Source organism: Pempheris klunzingeri, chromosome 4, assembly GCF_042242105.1.
Source record: "Pempheris klunzingeri isolate RE-2024b chromosome 4, fPemKlu1.hap1, whole genome shotgun sequence".
NCBI classification, from domain to species: Eukaryota; Metazoa; Chordata; class Actinopteri; order Acropomatiformes; family Pempheridae; genus Pempheris; species Pempheris klunzingeri.
This window is the reverse complement of record NC_092015.1, coordinates 29,876,548-29,893,924: the sequence shown is the minus strand read 5'-3', so window position 1 is coordinate 29,893,924 and position 17,377 is coordinate 29,876,548. Positions and strand designations below refer to the sequence as shown.

At 53.6% G+C, this 17,377-nt stretch overlaps 1 protein-coding gene across 2 annotated transcripts; it reads left to right on the top strand.

Annotated features, from left to right (window-relative positions):
- The first annotated feature begins 7,850 nt into the window (after window positions 1-7,850).
- On the top strand, window positions 7,851-16,733 carry phf12b (PHD finger protein 12b). Of its 2 annotated transcripts, XM_070829514.1 has the most exons (15): window positions 7,851-8,550; window positions 8,849-9,030; window positions 10,754-10,826; window positions 10,924-11,383; window positions 11,740-11,860; window positions 11,947-12,079; window positions 12,163-12,327; window positions 12,473-12,616; window positions 12,886-13,612; window positions 14,345-14,422; window positions 14,508-14,654; window positions 14,736-14,831; window positions 15,074-15,156; window positions 15,288-15,426; window positions 15,548-16,733. In XM_070829514.1, the coding sequence occupies exons 1-15, from the start codon at window positions 8,485-8,487 to the stop codon at window positions 16,018-16,020; spliced, it is 3,087 nt and encodes a 1,028-aa protein (XP_070685615.1). In that variant the 5' UTR covers window positions 7,851-8,484; the 3' UTR covers window positions 16,021-16,733. The 2 variants fall into 2 exon arrangements, with proteins under 2 accessions (XP_070685615.1, XP_070685616.1); XM_070829515.1 differs by lacking the exons at window positions 7,851-8,550; window positions 8,849-9,030 and adding an exon at window positions 10,006-10,141.
- The last annotated feature ends 644 nt before the right edge of the window (window positions 16,734-17,377 follow it).

The window sequence follows — 17,377 nt, the reverse complement described above, 5'->3', positions numbered from 1 at the left end:
TCAGTTCAGGCTTCAAACCCGGGGGGGGGGGGGGGTGCGTCTGGTATTATTAGGGTTCACCCAAGTGACGGGGGCTTTGAGTGTGTATTGAAATGCTGCACAAAGTGTGTGATTCTGCTCTGTGCCTCACACACTCTGCACAGAGGGCTGGGGGTTGGGGGGGTGAACAGGAACCCAGCAGTTCTCAAAGGTTCCTCGGCCCTGGGGAGTCAGCCGGTGTGATAATTGAGCCTCGGTGGCCAGCTGAAGGACAGGGTTACATCCAGGGCCTGAAGTCCTGTGGAGGAGACACGTGAGCGACAGTGACCTCTGTAACATCAGCTGAAACACACCTCTATCCAGGGTCCCCCTCTAATTCAGCCCCTGCTGGAGGGGCCTTCAGCAGGCGGCCATCTTTATATTAACAGGCCCTCTAAGCAGCAGTATATCTGTCTATAACTCTGTTTACTGAGTCTAATCAGAGAGCGACTCATTCCTCCCCTTCCTCCTCCCCCATGCTGACCCACCTGAAGAACAACGAGGTGAGTCCGTCGTTGTTTCCCCCCCCCTCACAGCCTGCTGTATGTTCCCCCCCCTCACAGCCTGCTGTATGTTTACCCCCCCCTCACAGCCTGCTGTATGCCCCCCCCCCACAGCCTGCTGTATGTTCCCCCCCCCCCCCCCTCCTGAGCCCTGCTGTTGTACTGGATGTCCCTTCATTACCACGAACACACACACACCACCCTGCTGCCAGAAACACTGACCACCGCATGTGTATTCATCCGCAGCTGAAAATAGTCCCAAAGCACCATGTCCTCCTGTTTGAGTAGTGTTTGTTAGAAACTAGAGAGTCCAGTGACTTCCTGTCCTGGATATTTCTGGGGGGGGGGGCAGCCAACAGCCGAACCCTGAAACATGTTTCATTCTAATTTAATTCAAGTTTAACTTTAGGAAACGTTCAAACTAATAAACCAGGAAACAGTAGTGAGGTCCTTTAGCTAAAAGTAGTCAGAGCTGACTCTTGTTGACACCACTCCTACATGGACTACGTCACCTGACTCCAGCAGCACATTAGAGTGTTTCACCAGAGGGGCATCGTGGGGGGCGTGGGGGCCCTGAAGTCCCCACAGGTCTGAAGCTGAACAGTGAGAGCAGGCGGGTTCACTCTGTCCCCTCACTCTGGGAGGGGGCTGTCCCAGTGCAGTCACAGGCCAGGTCATGGTCCAGCAACACCTTTCCTCTGTCCGGTGTGTGACGGGCGTCTGTTGTGGGGTGTGTGACGTCTGACTTTGTCCTCTTCGCAGGAAACGAGAGAATACGAGGTTTCGATCTGAAGACGCCGGTGTGTTTGCTTCAGTAAGGACAGATTGAAGCCTGCTGGCCTTTTCAACGTCTGTCACACACCTCTGGCGACTCCTCGATGCCTCCACCCTGTTCTCTGTACGCTGAATATGAGCCTGCCTTTATTTAGCCAACAGAGGACACCACTCCACCCTGGAAAGGCCGGGCCACCGGATTATTTTTCTAACTCTTCAACAGTGACGGTCCAGCAGCAGCAGTTTGTACAGTTTTTAATTCTGTGCTCGCGTCCTGAGGACTTTCAGTGCAGCGTACCATCCCAGAAAGAGAGGAAACCAGTGCTCTCCAGTGCATATAATCACAGATGTTATGTTGCGTTATGTACTTTATACACTAAATGTCTCCTGCCACCATTCAAAGAACAGTGCTCGTGGGTTTATGGGATGTCTGGTGAGGGAGATCTCACAGGTGAACCTCACAGGGAAACAGCAGCATTTGCTTTTATTACAGTTTCCCCAAACATGTCGATGTGTGAAATAAATCAGACCTGAGAGTTTTTCTCTGAGAGTCACATGAGGCTGTCAGTGTCATACTCATGTGTGTGTGTGTGTGTGTGTGTGTGTGTGTGTGTGTGTGTGCGTGTGTGTGTGCGTGTGTGTGCGTGTGTGCGTGTGTGTGTGTGCGTGTGTGTGTGTGTGTGTGTGTGTGTGTGTGTGAGCTGGACACGGTTAGCCTAGCTCTGCACACACACACACACACACACCATTTCCCAGAATGATGATGCATTTCTTTAAAAGTAGTGTTAACATATAAAGTTATAGATATTAGAAATGAGCCTTTCCCCATAAACAACGCCCCCCCCCCCCCCTTGGATCATTAACGTTTCACAGGCAGAGTTAAAGACTCTTCATGGTTTCTCAGCGTCGGTGTAGCGTTACAGGTTGAGTTCAGTCCCATGATTCATTGTTCTCCCTGTGGAGCAGAAGGAGTGTGCACACCGAGGTGAGCTGCTGTTCATGCTGCCTCTGTGTCCACATCTGGACCATAACTGTTGTTCAAACATACACTATATATTGTCCTATGATAATATGTATCCATGCAAGCTGGTGTGATGACAATAAAAATAATAATCAACCTATTTTTGATTCATTTTACATAAAGTACGGATTAAGCTACTTCACAAACATCTTCAATAAAAATGATTGTTCAGGAAAAACAGTGGAGCGTCTCATCTGTTTGTTCTGTGGCTGAGGCCCAGTTCACTTCGACAGGATGGCTTCACACTGCTGGGACACACCTACAATAATATTATTATTAACAATAGGATGAGAGCAGATCTGAGAGTGTGCAGGGGCACCTGGAGAACAGGTCTTAAGAGAAGAAACTGTGATTTGGCTCGTGCTCAGTTTGAAATACATGAAGGCTTCTCCTGTGGGATTTCTGAGCTCCTTCCATTGCTGGCTCACAGGTGCTAACAGACAGCCTGGATGCTAACACTGTGTTAAATCTGTGCCCTCTCACAGCGTTATAACCTCCATCACTCTCACCATTGGTGATCATAGTGATGTCTCTCTCTGATCTACTCTCAGCGTGCTCTTTCCTGTGTGCTGACCTGCACATTGCTTACTTACTGATTATGAAGAAAAGATGAATGTTGAGTTTAATTTCCCGGTTGGTTCGTTAACATGAAGGCTTACAATTCACTTTGCACTATATATATATACTTTATATACACATTTTTCTCTGTCTGAGGTTTTAAAGGCTTCAGTACAAAAACTACACGGCACTCTCACAGGTGTGGTTTGCGGGTTTTGTTCACCTGTGACAAAGAGTGAAAATCACATTGAGACATCCTGTGGTATTAAATAAAGCAATCCATCATTTTTACTGGTACGGCTCTTTATAAGGCTGCAATAATTGCCGTCACATTAAAAGTAATTCCATTTTGCCAGAACTGACTGTGATCGCGGCCTCCGCTGCATTAAATTTCACTGAAAGGAACGAAACACTGAAAACAGTCCCATTAAATGTGATAATTAGCTGAAAGTGCTGTTCAACATGATGTCTGGTGTTTGTCAGGGCAGCAGTGTGAGAGCAGGACGTAGACCTGCAGCAGAGCGCACGGCTCCAGTCCTCAGCACTGGGCCTAACTGGGAAACTGCTGCAAGTGTGAGTGCTGACGTGCAGGTAAATGTATCACAGTCTGTATAAAGAAGTGTCATCCATAGAAGAGTTTGGTCTGGTTTTGATCCAGATCACCTGCAGATTACCTCCATACCTGATATATTCTGATCCACTAATGTTCGGCACCATTCGACACGAACGAATCCCTGTTTCTGTTCTGTTCACTGCCACGTTGACTGTAGGGGGGGCCGGGGTTGGCTGGAACACTTCCCACTGTCATATCATATATGTTAGGATACTCTAACCAGCAGCACATCGACTGTTCAGGTGTCAGCTAGAAGTGTCAGCTAATCTTTGGGGATTAAAGTCATGTTGTACATTTGTGCTGACCACCAAACTGGAAATAACAGTTGGACTGACTTCCTTTTTAATTGTTTGTGCCGCAGTAAAGGGCGCTGAAGGGGGTCAAACAGAGACAGCATACCAGCCATGAACATCCCTGATGACCAATGTTTCAGACACTAACAGGCCTGGACTAAATGAGCAAAGATCAGTACAACTGATACAGAATAAAGGTTAATATAACACACACAAGCTCTCCTCTTTACATTTGGTTTTGGGCTGAGAACGTCCAGGTGATGCTGACATGATGCTGGGACTATATTCCAGTGGACTCATCCGGGCACAGCACGGCATGGAGGAAGAGCAGGAGGAAGACTCATGTGAGAAAGGTAGCAGCACTCAAACAGCTGTTCTGAAAACATCTGGAGCCTGATATGCCAAACTGACATGAAGCTCTAACGACCATCACTGAGCCGCTGGCGGTGTTTCACACTCATGTTTTCTACTAGGGCAGAAATATGCAAATCATGTTTGGCTTTACTCAGTAAAGTACTCAGTCGAGCTCCCCGGGCTCTGTGGTGACTGCTGCCCCGTCTGCAGGGCCACTGAGAAATGAAACAGCCCTGGAGGTAAACTGCTAACACAAGTTTATTAGTTGAGAACTTGTGAGAAGTGAAAGTCTTCTGTAAATCTCTCTAAAGTCCCTGCTGTTATCATCCATTAAAGCTGACCTCAGAGAGCCTGCATGGGTGCATTTAATGTGTCTGTGTACACGATCACATGAGCACAGCCTCCTGAGGTGCCCACTGTGACAATAACACAACGGGTCACTGCCTCCCTCTGCTGGCCAGGGCCACAAATTACCCATGATCCCTCAGGGGGAAGTGGCTCCAGCACCAGTCTTTGACATCAGCCTCCAGGATTAGCAGGAGCAGCGCTGCTGTCACCGTCATGCACGTGCAAAGTGACGGCTGTCATTTCTATCCTTCATCATCTGTGTGTTTGTGGTGTTTCTGCAGTTTGTCCCAGCATGCTCTGCTCAGTAAACACTGAAGTACAGCATGTGACCGCCCTGCTGCTCTCACTGGCTCCTCTCCCCGCTGTGCAGGTGGGTCATCGGCCCCACCTGGAAACACCACACGTTTCCAGCCTGTACAATCCACCAATGTCAGCCACTGTGGGAGCTCTGTTCACATGCAATCTGCACTTTATATTCACTGCTGTTGTCACTTTATCTGGAAACACTTAATTCTACCAAAGTTTACATAATGCACGGTGCACTTTATGACCACTGCTGCTGTTGGCTCATGTATGCTTACTCATTTCTATTTAGACCCTTCATCAAAGTTTAGATTAGTTATAACTTGCTTAGTGTGTATTGCTATAGTTGTTATAGTGTGTTATAGTTCACTAGGTTGTATTGTTTGGTGAAAGGGGAACCTGCAGAGTAAGAATCATTGTACAGTGTAACTGTCTGGTTTTCTGTGCACATGATAATAAACATCTTGAATCTGCTGGCAGCTGTGCAGGTGTAGCTGTGCCGGTGTGGCTGTGCAGGTGTAGCTGTGCTGGTGGTAGTTGTGCAGGTGTAGCTGTGGTGTAGCTGTGCAGGTGTAGCTGTGCAGGTGTAGCTGTGCAGGTGTTGCTGTGCAGGTGTAGCTGAGGTGTAGCTGTGCTGGTGTAGCTGTGGTGTAGCTGTAGTGTAGCTGTGCAGGTGTAGCTGTGCAGGTGTAGCTGTACTAGTGTAGCTGTGGTGTAGCTGTGCTGGTGTAGCTGTGGTGTAGCTGTAGTGTAGCTGTGCTGGTGTAGCTGTGCAGGTGTCGCTGTGGTGTAGCTGTGCAGGTGTAGCTGTGCAGGTGTAGTTGTGCAGGTGTAGCTGAGGTGTAGCTGTGCTGGTGTAGCTGTGGTGTAGCTGTGCTGGTGTAGCTGAGGTGTAGCTGTGCAGGTGTAGCTGTGGTGTAGTTGTGCTGGTGTACCTGAGGTGTAACTGTGCAGGTGTAGCTTTAGCTGGTGTAGCTGTGGTGTAGGTGTGCAGGTGTAGCTGAGGTGTAGCTGTGCTGGTGTAGCTGAGGTGTAGCTGTGCTGGTGTAGCTGTGCTGGTGTAGCTGATGTGTAGCTGTGGTGTAGCTGTGTTGGTGTTGCTGTGCAGGTGTAGCTGTGGTGTAGCTGTGCTGGTGTAGCTGTGGTGTAGCTGTAGTGTAGCTGTGCTGGTGTAGCTGTGGTGTAGCTGTGCAGGTGTAGCTGTGCAGGTGTCGCTGTGGTGTAGCTGTGCTGGTGTAGCTGTGCAGGTGTAGCTGTGCAGGTGTAGCTGTGCAGGTGTAGCTGAGGTATAGCTGTGCAGGTGTAGCTGTGGTGTAGCTGTGCAGGTGTAGCTGTGGTGTAGCTGTGCTGGTGTAGCTGTACTGGTGTAGCTGTGGTGTAGCTGTGCTGGTGTAGCTGAGGTGTAACTGTGCAGGTGTAGCTTTAGCTGGTGTAGCTGTGGTGTAGGTGTGCTGGTGTAGCTGTGCAGGTGTAGCTGTGCTGGTGTATCTGAGGTGTAGTTGTGCAGGTGTAGCTGTGCTGGTGTAGCTGAGGTGTAGCTGTGTTGGTGTAGCTGTGCAGGTGTAGCTGTGCTGGTGTAGCTGTGGTGTAGCTGTGCTGGTGTAGCTGAGGTGTAGCTGTGCAGGTGTAGCTGTGGTGTAGCTGTGGTGTAGCTGTGCTGGTGTAGCTGTGCTGGTGTAGCTGAGGTGTAGCTGAGGTGTAGCTGTGGTGTAGCTGTGCTGGTGTAGCTGTGCTGGTGTAGTTGTGGTGTAGCTGTGCAGGTGTAGTTGTGGTGTAGCTGTGCTGGTGTAGCTGTGCAGGTGTAGCTGAGGTGTAGCTGTGCTGGTGTAGCTGAGGTGTAGCTGTGGTGTAGCTGTGCTGGTGTAGCTGTGGTGTCGCTGAGGTGTAGCTGTGCTGGTGTAGCTGTGGTGTAGCTGTGGTGTAGCTGTGCTGGTGTAGCTGTGCTGGTGTAGCTGAGGTGTAGCTGAGGTGTAGCTGTGGTGTAGCTGTGCTGGTGTAGCTGTGCTGGTGTAGTTGTGGTGTAGCTGTGCAGGTGTAGTTGTGGTGTAGCTGTGCTGGTGTAGCTGTGCAGGTGTAGCTAAGGTGTAGCTGTGCTGGTGTAGCTGAGGTGTAGCTGTGGTGTAGCTGTGCTGGTGTAGCTGTGGTGTCGCTGAGGTGTAGCTGTGCTGGTGTAGCTGAGGTGTAGCTGTGCAGGTGTAGTTGTGGTGTAGCTGTGCTGGTGTAGCTGTGCAGGTGTAGTTGTGGTGTAGCTGTGCTGGTGTAGCTGTGCTGGTGTAGCTGTGGTGTAGCTGTGCTGGTGTAGCTGTGCAGGTGTAGTTGTGGTGTAGCTGTGCAGGTGTAGTTGTGGTGTAGCTGTGGTGTAGTTGTGGTGTAGCTGTGCAGGTGTAGCTGTGCTGGTGTAGCTGTGGTGTAGCTGTGCTGGTGTAGCTGTGCTGGTGTAGTTGTGCTGGTGTAGTTGTGGTGTAGCTGTGCTGGTGTAGTTGTGGTGTAGCTGTGCAGGTGTAGCTGTGCTGGTGTAGCTGTGGTGTAGCTGTGCTGGTGTAGCTGTGCTGGTGTAGTTGTGCTGGTGTAGTTGTGGTGTAGCTGTGCAGGTGTAGCTGTGGTGTAGCTGTGCTGGTGTAGCTGTGCTGGTGTAGTTGTGGTGTAGCTGTGGTGTAGCTGTGCTGGTGTAGTTGTGCAGGTGTAGCTGTGCTGGTGTAGCTGAGCAGGTGTAGCTGTGCTGGTGTAGCTGTGCAGGTGTAGACACTGTGGCTGAGGTGCAGCTAGTAGTGCTGAATGGAGCAGACTGCTGCATCAGCTGTGGAGGCAGATCACTGGTGATCAGTAGTGATCGGTAGTGATCGGTAGTGATCGGTAGTGATCAGTAGTGATCAGTGGTGATCGTTAGTGATCCGTAGTGATCACTGGTCCCCAGGGTCACCACCACCGCTGGTTAGCAGACTTCACTGTCCGGCTGCACTGCTGGTAAGTGTCCGTCCGTCCGTCCGTCCGTCCGCTCCTCTCCTCCCAGTCATCTACATCCGCTCCACCGCGCATGCGCGCCCGCCGGTTCGCGGTTGCGCCAACGGGTAGAGGATGTTGCTAGCAGCCACTGTGGATGCACAGGCTTTTTCCACAACAATAACATCAACCGCATTTGCATCTCCACAGACCTGATTTGGGGATTTTCGGTGCCGGACGCCGTCGGAGAGCGAGCATCGGGCGGCGCCAGGCCGGACCCCCCCTCGGTTCCTCGGCTACATGTTGTGTTGACAATGGGAGCGGAGGGGTTTGCAGCTTCTCAGCGCTCCTTTTTGCAGGAGCAGAAACCAGATTCATGGCTGGCCAGCTAGGCCGCAGGCGGGCTTTGTAGCTAACGGCAGCAGCCTTTCGCCGTGAAATAGTGCTCGTAGGCTGGGCTCCAGCACACCAGAGCGGCCGCTAGGAAGCCAGTGCTTCACTTTCCCGGTTATCGGTGACTTTCGGGCTGTTTTTCGGGCCCAGTCCGGCAGCTAGCAGCCCGCTAGCCCCACAACCTTGACTGGTTGACGTCTTGCTTTCGTCGTTAGCTCGTTTAGCCAGCTAGCGGCGGCTAGCACCGCTTGGCTAGCCATCAAAAACATTTGGAGACAGAGATTTATTTCGGGGTTTGTTCTCATCGGGTGTGCCTGCCGGGCGGTTGTGTCGCAGAGCCCTTTAGCACCGTCTGCTCCTGGATGAATGTGGGACAAAATGGAGACCCCGACGATTGTGTACGATTTGGATACCTCTGGGGGCTTAATGGAGGTGAGGCTGCTCTGCTCCAAGGCCGTAATTAGGAGAGATATCCCCCCTTTGCTTGTGATTTCGTGTCTTTTCCCTGCTGCTGGCCGCCGTTGCAGCAGCCTGCCGCCGGGTTTGTGTGCTGGCTCGCTGGAGAGGTGGTGTTGGTAATGGAGGCCACGGTGATCGTTGCCGCTCTCCACAAGCTTAGCACGCAAAGACACGGCGGGCACGGGGCTGCATGTGTCCCCCCCCCTGTGTGGGGAAGCCAGCGGGCAGGACAGCCGTGGTCTCACACTAACCAGCTCACATACTTCCACAGCAAATCCAAACGCTGCTGGCGCCGCCGAAGTCCGAGGAGGTAGAGAAGAGGAGTCGGAAGTTGGTGAGAGACGTCCGGAGGAGCGGCAGGGCCACCAACCACGACACCTGCGACAGCTGCCGGGAGGGGGGAGACCTGCTCTGCTGTGACCACTGTCCCGCAGCCTTCCACCTCCAGTGCTGGTGAGTTACGGCCGCTTGGACAAAGGGGGCGCGGGGGTCGGTCATGCACGCACCGCTGCATGCCAGGTTCAAAACAGACCGGGGGCTGCAGGCACCGTCCCCGCCAGCTGCATGCTCAACTTTGATGCCGAATGCTAACTTTTAGGAGGGCTGCTCCTCCGGGGGAGCAAGCTGCTGTTGGTGCGTGTTGACATTTCATCTGAATATGTGGGTTACATTCTGCCCCCGGTGGTGTTAGGCGAGTGCACCTAATGGAAGTAAAGAGCTTGTAGCAGCCGTTGTGTAACGTTAGTGCGCACAGTTGATGTGCCGAATTCAACAGCACACGTCGATAAATCAAATTGTGCCCTAAAGTCCCCTTTCTGCGTGTTTTTGGAGCAGCTGGAAGCAGGTGAACATTAAACTTGTGGTTTTTAGAATGGAGTTTTGCGAGCAAAGACGACAACTGCCGGTGTGATCTATGTCGGTGCCGGATAACTTACAGTAGCCTCCCGTTATGTTTGCTGATCTGGGGGAATGTGCTGTCAGATATGAGGCCTGTCCACAGTCGTGGCTGGCCGTGGTGCTGCACAGCGTACAGACCTTTATTTCATCAGTTATTGTCATGAATCGCACGCACAGGGCCGAGCAGAGACGTGGACGTGCAGCCTGCCTGCAGTCGGTCCTCCCCTCCTGTCGCGGCTGCAGCCAGCGGAGCCGCTGCTGCTAAAAATGGAGTCGAGTCTGCCTCTGTTTACAATATGGCGACCTGACTGCTCTCCTCTCTGCTCACCGCCATCTTACCAGCCTTTTCAAATTCAGCTGTGAGGGAAGCGGGGCTCCGTGAACCACACGGACCGGGCGTTTGGCGGTGTGCGGAGACGGAGCAGCGGGGCGGACATGTTACCGAGCCCGGCCCTCGGTGGGCTTTGTCCGGCGCAGCTTTGCTCGGCTCCCCGTTAAACGGCCCTTCGCACCAGTGTGGTAACTTTGGGAGAGTTGGTGTCAGACTGTCGCCTGGAAACGACCAAACAAAAGGTTTCATCCCTACATGGTCTGGCCTGTGAGGGGCCTGTTCATCACAGTTTGAAGAGGCTCACCCCCCTACAGCCTGCAGAGCACACCGACATCTGTGTGATGCTGTGTGTGTGTGATGGTGTGTGTGTGTGATGCTGTGTGTGTGTGTGTGTGTGTGATGCTGTGTGTGTGATGGTGGAGGTGCACAGGGTAACCTCTGAGCTGCAGCTGCAGGATGGGGGCCTCAGGCCTCAGGTGTGTGCTGGCCGTCAGGGATGGTGGTGGGATTACCTCCAGTCTTCTGCTGTTTTAATCCATAACTCTGGTGGAATCTGCTGCTGTCATCTAGCTAGAAAAATTACAGTTCTTGTTGTTCTGTCCATGTAACTATGCTACTCTTTGATCCTCGCATGAGGAAATGGATTAATGAGGTTCGGACTACTGCGGTACAAATGAAAACAGTGGAAAAGCAGAGTACTCTGCTCTTTGGTGTAATGCAGCCATCGGTCCACTAGATGTAGGCAGAGCAGGTTTGGTTTGCTCGGTCTGCCAACACACACGGGCTCTGAGCTGTCTGACTGTCATTTTAAACGTGTTTTTGAACTGAATACTGTGTTTGATCGCCTGTGTAGCCGTACGGTGTTCGTCGTTAACACGTGGTCAACATTCCCTTAAATTAGAGTTTCTACTTTGAAATTACTGATGATTATTTATCTTCTTCCTGCAGCAACCCACCTCTAAGTGAAGAAATGCTCCCCCCAGGGGAATGGATGTGTCATCGCTGCAATGTTCGAAAAAAGGTGAGTGCAGGTGTCTCCCCCCGTCCCACCCATACCCCTGTTGAAATGTGGAGGACAGTGTGAGTGAGCTGAGGCTGGTTTTCTGTGCTGCGGTCAGAAGCGAGAGCAGAAGTCCGAGCAGACCAACGGCCTACCGGAGAGGTCCTCGTCTAAGCGCTCCGCGTCCCCGGCCGTGGAGCTGGAGCTCAACGCGGGCCCGCTGCGGCTCGACGGCCTGCCTCCGGGGGCCGGGGCGGCGGGACCCGGTCTACGCGTGGCCCAGGTGCGCCTCTTGGACCGCAGGTCCAGCAGCAGGCCGAGCAGCCGGCCTGGGACGCCCACCTCCAACACTTCGTCCACCCCAACCCCCTCGGAGGAGCAGAACGACGGGGAGGAGGAGGCGGCGGCGGAGCCCGAGGACGAAATTCAAAGTGCAGAGCTGGAGGGCGCCGTGCTGTCTGCTCCGACACCACGCCTCCTCAAGAGACCCTTTCAGCTGCTAATAGCAGCCGCGATGGAGAGAAACCCCACGCAGTTCCAGCTGCCCAGCGAGCTGACCTGCACCACCGCACTGCCAGGTCAGTCTGTCCGCCATGGTGGCCCCCAACCCTCTACAGGGAAACGGGGCGGTGTTTCAGTTAGTGAATATTCAGGTTAACTGAAGGAATATTTAAGTCCCAAATATCTAATGACTCCCACCATCAGAGAGCTGCCGGGACGTCCTGAGGGTCTCTGTTCAGAGCCCTTTGTCTGAAAGGTGGACGCTCCACAATCCGGACTAGAAGTAGATATAAGTACTTGATGTGCTGCCGTAGTTCCAGAACATGTCCTGTGGTGACTGGAGCGTCTCTGATGGTTGTACTCACGGCAGCGTGAGCATGTCTGGATGTACGTGGGCTGTGTGATCAGTGCTCCTGTGTTCTTCTGGCTCCAGGCAGCAGTAAGCGCAGGAGAAAAGAGGAGCTGCTGGGAAAGCCGTTCAGGAGGCCTCAGCATGAGCTGGATTCCAACGGTCTGGTGCCCCTGCCAGTCAAAGTCTGCTTCTCCTGCAACAGGTCAGTGCTGCCCCGCCACCGCACACACAGACGTGTCCTCACTCAGCCACGGTGTTTCAGACGTGTCCCGCTCTGCCCTCTCACAGGAGCTGCAGGTTGGCCCCACTGATCCAGTGTGACTACTGTCCCCTCCTGTTCCACATGGACTGTCTGGACCCTCCGCTCACTGCTCTCCCTGCGGGGAAATGGATGTGTCCAAACCACGTGGAGCACCTGGTGGTAAGAGGCCGGCCTGTGCTCACAGCTAAGCGTACTGCTCTTGTGGTCACGTGTTCTGACCCCTCTTGTGTTTGTGGTTCCAGCTGAACCAGAGGAGCCTGAGCCTGTCCAGCCGCTGTCAGCTCTTCGACCAGTTCCAGGACAGGATGTCCCAGCACGCCGTCAAGTTGGACTTCCTGCGTCGAGTCCATCGGCAGAGCGCGCCCAACCGGCGCTCCACCCACCAGCACAACAGGAAGACCATCAAGGTAGACTGGCTGCCTCAGTGGGGGGGGGCAGGTTGTGATGTGTGGGTGGGGGTTATCTGAGTAGCTCTGACTGTTCAGACAGACGGTGATACATGCAGGAACAGAGACGTGGATGTTTTACATGACTGTCACTGTTTGGACTCAGGTGCCAGATGCCATCAAGTCTCAGTACCAGAACCCCCCCTCCATGCTGCTTCCTGCGGGGGTGCGTCAGCTGGAGCTGGTCTGTAGCGGAGTTCCCGACCATCAGCCCTCGAAGCACCTCACCACAGACGCGGAGCAGCAGGAGGTAGGCAGGACGGACACGTCCCCCCCCCATCTGACATGTGTCTCTTTACGCTGAGGATGATGAGATGTGGTAGTAGTGATTTTTAACTAGTGTGACTGACTCAGGGTCGTACTAATGGCCCCCAAAATGATTCTAGCTTTAGCCGATACTAGTTTGAGTTAATCTAAAGTCTAGCAGTGATGGACAGACTGTGGGTGTGCTGGGGGGGGGCTCAGAAGAAGTGCTGGTTGTGTCTGTTGTTGTAAAAGGTGCTTTGCTGTGTTGAACAGTGGCTTCAGGACGTCATCGCCCTCCAGTGCAGCATCATGCGACACCTGTCCGTCAAGCAGAGGGCCCTGACCACAGCATCCACGCCGTCACCGGCGACACCCCCAGCGGAGTGGGGCCCTGAGCAGAACGCCAGTGCTAAACCACACGCCCCCTCAGAGGACATGAAAACTGAAGGAAGGACTTCTTCCCCCGAGCCCTGCTCCAAACCCTGCAGTGCCCCCGACAACCCCCAGGGGGCCTCTTTTTCACGAGCCCCCCCAGCAGAGCTGGCCGTTTGTAAGTGCAGCACGACGCCATGTCAGAACTGTAGGAAACCCAACGGGCCTTTGGCAGAGGAGTGTCGGCCCCCCAAAGCCAACGGACCGGTAGACTGTCACAGTGCCTCGGACCCCTGCAGGCAGGCTGAGCTAGAGCACAGACTGAAGCCCGGCACGGCCCCCCCCCCAGACCCAGCTCCGGCCCCCGGGCTGGTGAACCACATAGGAACAGAAATGGTTAAAAAGGAGCCTGAGAGCACCAGCGAGGCATGCGCTCAGATCAACTGCCCCACCGCCCCGACGATATGGCCCCCCAGCGGGCAGCAGAACCACAGGAGCCAGGAGGAGGGCGTGAGCAGCGACCAGAAACCCTCCTACCCCATCACCAGCAGTGCCTGCTCAGACACGCCGCCCCCAGGCAGCCAGGAGCACGGCCCGCACAGGCTGGGGCCGCCGTCACAAGCTCAAGGTACAAACTGCCCCCCGGGGACGTTTAAAGGTCTGTGGAGACTCCCATCACAGACTGATTCAGTTAGTGTGCACATATTCATGTTAGTGTGCTGCAGCTCTCCTCTGGTCGGTCAGCTTGTTCAGCGGCTGGCTCACTAACACAGAGCTACATAAAGTCTGACGACAGAGGAATGAAATCAGCTGCAGGAAGCAGTAGAGCTGTGCTCCACCTGTCACCAGCCACAGCTCCACTGGCTGCTCTCAGAGCGGGGGGGGCACAGCTACAGTCTGTCAGCCTGTGTGTGTGTGTGTTTGTGTCTGAAGTGAAGTGAGAGGAAGCTCAATATGATGCCAGACTGTTGTTAAAGTGCTCACACACACACACACACACACACACACACACACACACACACACACACACACACACACACACACACACTGTACAGCTGACCCTAACAGTGCCATCTGGTGGTCACCAGCAGCAACAGCCCAGCAGATACCAAACCAGAGGAAGAGAAAATGAATGGAGCTCAATAGGCTGCAGCTAATAATAGCTTTTATGTTAGATATTAGAATACAGAGTTTGGAGTGACTGGGTGTGTGAGTGTCCCTCAGATGGGTGTGTGAGTGTCCCTCAGATGGGTGGGTGAGTGTCCCTCAGATGGGTGTGTGAGTGTCCCTCAGATGGGTGTGTGAGTGTCCCTCAGATGGGTGGGTGTCCTGTAACGCTGGCCCTGTTTCCCCTCTGCAGACGTGAAGACTGCTCCTGGACTGATGGACTCACTGCTGCCCCCCATGGCCGGCCTGTCCAGCTGCATGAAGGACGGAGGTGAGTGACAGCAGAGAGCCAGCGTGGTGACGTAGAAACATGGAGTCGGTGATGGAGAAACTGACAGCAGTGTGTGTGTTGGCAGGGATCGAGCTGGACAAACTGGATGCGGACATGATAAAGCTTCTGGCCTGGCAGAGGATCCAGCAGCTCTTCCCTCCCAAAGCTCCCAGCACTCCTCCACCCCCGGCCGCCGGTGCTGCCCCCAAAACCCCGTCCCCCCGCCCTGACAGTAAGACACTAACAGCTGTGACACCGCAGCCAGTGAAGGAGTGTGTGTATGTGAAGTTGAAGAGCGGTCTGTGTCTCTCAGGTCAGAAGAAGGTGCAGGCCCGGGCCGTCTTCTACCCCCTGACAGGAAAAGGAGGAGCGGTCAGCATGTGCTACAGGACGCTGTACATCGGATCAGGTGGGACAGACCAGCGGAGCTTATTCTCATCCTTTCTCCAGTTTCTCATTTTAGTCTCAGCCAGTAGAAGATGGTTTTATTTGGGCCAGGCTCTCTTAGATCTCAGCTCCTGGTCGGACCGGAAAAACAGTGTTTCAGAATAAGACCACAGAGAGTTTGGTGTGTTTCAGTGTAGCAGACACGGCCTGTGATGAACTCTCTGACGCGGTCGTCGCCTCCCTCTCACTGTGTGTCTTGTGCAGGTGCTGACATGGACGTGTGCCTTACAAACTACGGTCATTGTAACTACATATCTGGGAAACACGCCTGCATTTTCTACGACGAGGTACGAGGCTTCCACTGCTGCACTCACAGCTCTCTGGGTCAAAGCTCGGACGGCCTGTTGCTGCTGGCTGTAGCCTCAGCTGTAACCTGTGTGTGTGTGTTTGTGTGTGTGTGCGTGCGCCCCCCCTGTAGAACACCAAGCATTATGAGCTGCTCAACTACAGCGAGCACGGCACCACGGTGGACAACGTCCTGTACTCCTGTGACTTCTCAGAAAAAGCCTCGCCGACGCCCCCCAGCGGCCTGGTGGCCAAAGTCCAGGGCATCATTCGTGAGTACACCTCTCCGCCTCCACCTCTTCCTCCACCTCACACCAGCCGTTTGTCTTTACTGCTGGTCAGACCGTAGCCACGGCGCCCGTCTCCACACGTGTCCCTGTGCTCTGCATGCAGGTCGCAGTAAGAAGCGCGAGGATGACGAGGGTCCCGGCTCCGTGGTGGGTCTGTTGCCGGACGGCGGCGTGATGAGCAGCCAGCCTCAGGGCGTCGGCGGCGAGCCGTCGTGCGGCTGCAAGGCGAGCAGCTCCAGCCTGATTGGGGGCAGCGGGGCGGGCTGGGAGGGCACGGCCCTGCTGCACCACGGCAGCTACATCAAACTGGGCTGCCTCCAGTTCGTCTTCAGCATCACCGAGTTCGCCAGTAAGCAGCCCAAAGAGGAGCAGACCGCCACGCCTGCCGCCACCACCACCACCACCACCAGCAGCAGCAGTGCGGCCCCCGCCACCCCCACACCGCCACCCCCACCTCCTCCTCCTCCTCCCCCCAGCACTGCCACGGTGAGCAGCCCCTCCAGCCAGGACGAGGCAGACACTGACACTGCCCCCCCCCACCAAGTGCCCGCACTGCACGCCAACTCTGTTCAATAACCCGCACAGGAAGCCCCCCCCTCTTTTGTTTTGCACCTTCTGAGTGAGGATGAAGGGAAAGCTGCACGGCTGGCCGGCCGACAGGGAAACGTTTCTTTTTGGTTTGAATGGTTTCTATCTTTGCATGAACTTGAAGTATTATTGACAATCTGTTGTTTTGGATCGACTGACAGTAACCTTGTGTTCACTTCAGCCCACGAGGACTCTGAGCGACCGTTATTTAGCCCCGCTCACCTTTTCTTTTGCCAGTATATTGGTCATGTATGGTGTAACATTATGTTGTCAGTCAGCCCATTTAGCACAAAGCTTTTATTTTGTAGTATTGAATTCATACATTCTAATTTCGTTGCTGCTTTTGCACCACAGGTAGCTATCTATGTATGAAAACATACATGCTTATACACTATGACATGTACATAGAATGTAAATATATATAATTCAGTGCCTCTCAATTGGAGAAACATTGGATTTCATGTAGATTTGCCATTTTTTGGTTTTTAACTGTACAGTTCATGGAATTTGTGATACTGTGTAGAGTACCAGAAGTTTTGTGATAAAACTTGTTCTTAGTCTGTACTTGCCGCTGTAGTCCATCTGTAAATACCGTCTAGTTTTAGCACTCATTTTAACATCCTGTGCTGCTCTGTATATAAGCACTCTTTGTCTGTACTGCTTGTCTGTTCAAACCTGTAAATACAGAAAGATTTTCTAAGAACAATCCCAACGCATGTGTGCGCCCTGTGTTGTTTTCTGTGCTGAACTTCAGCTCGCAGCACCAGCAACGGCGTACGAGCCCCCGGAAGGCTCGTGGTCAAACCGGTGTGGCTCTAAGAGGTCCGGTGATCCGGAGGAAGACGTTTACGGGGAAACGAGGCTGCTGGTGTGTTATTGAAGGCGGCTCAGAGGAATCATCAGACTACATTGTTAATGACCCCTCCTCCTCCTCCTCCTCCTCCTTCAACAGGGAAGAGGAGGTGCGACGGGTGGAAGTGAGGAGTTGATTCAGTGTTTTTTAGTAAGTGAGAGTCCTGATGTGGATCAGGGTGGAGATGCTGGAGGTCTCTGGGTGTAGACTGAGGTTCTCCCCTTAGCGGGGGTGAAGCAGCGAGCTCAGGAGCCACATGACGGGTCGACGTCATGTGACCTGGATGAGTGACGTGTGGTGTAACAGGCCTTTGAGTCTGCAGCACACTGATCTGGGGGTGTTCAGGTCTCAGTCCGGTCATGTTGGGCACCTGCTCCACCACCAGGGGGCAGGTGACGGTGCAGTGAGGCGTCTGGGTCTCTGGCTCCATCTGCTGGTCACATGAGGAGCAACCGTCATCTCCAGTTTGTATCCTCCACCTCCAGTTTGTAT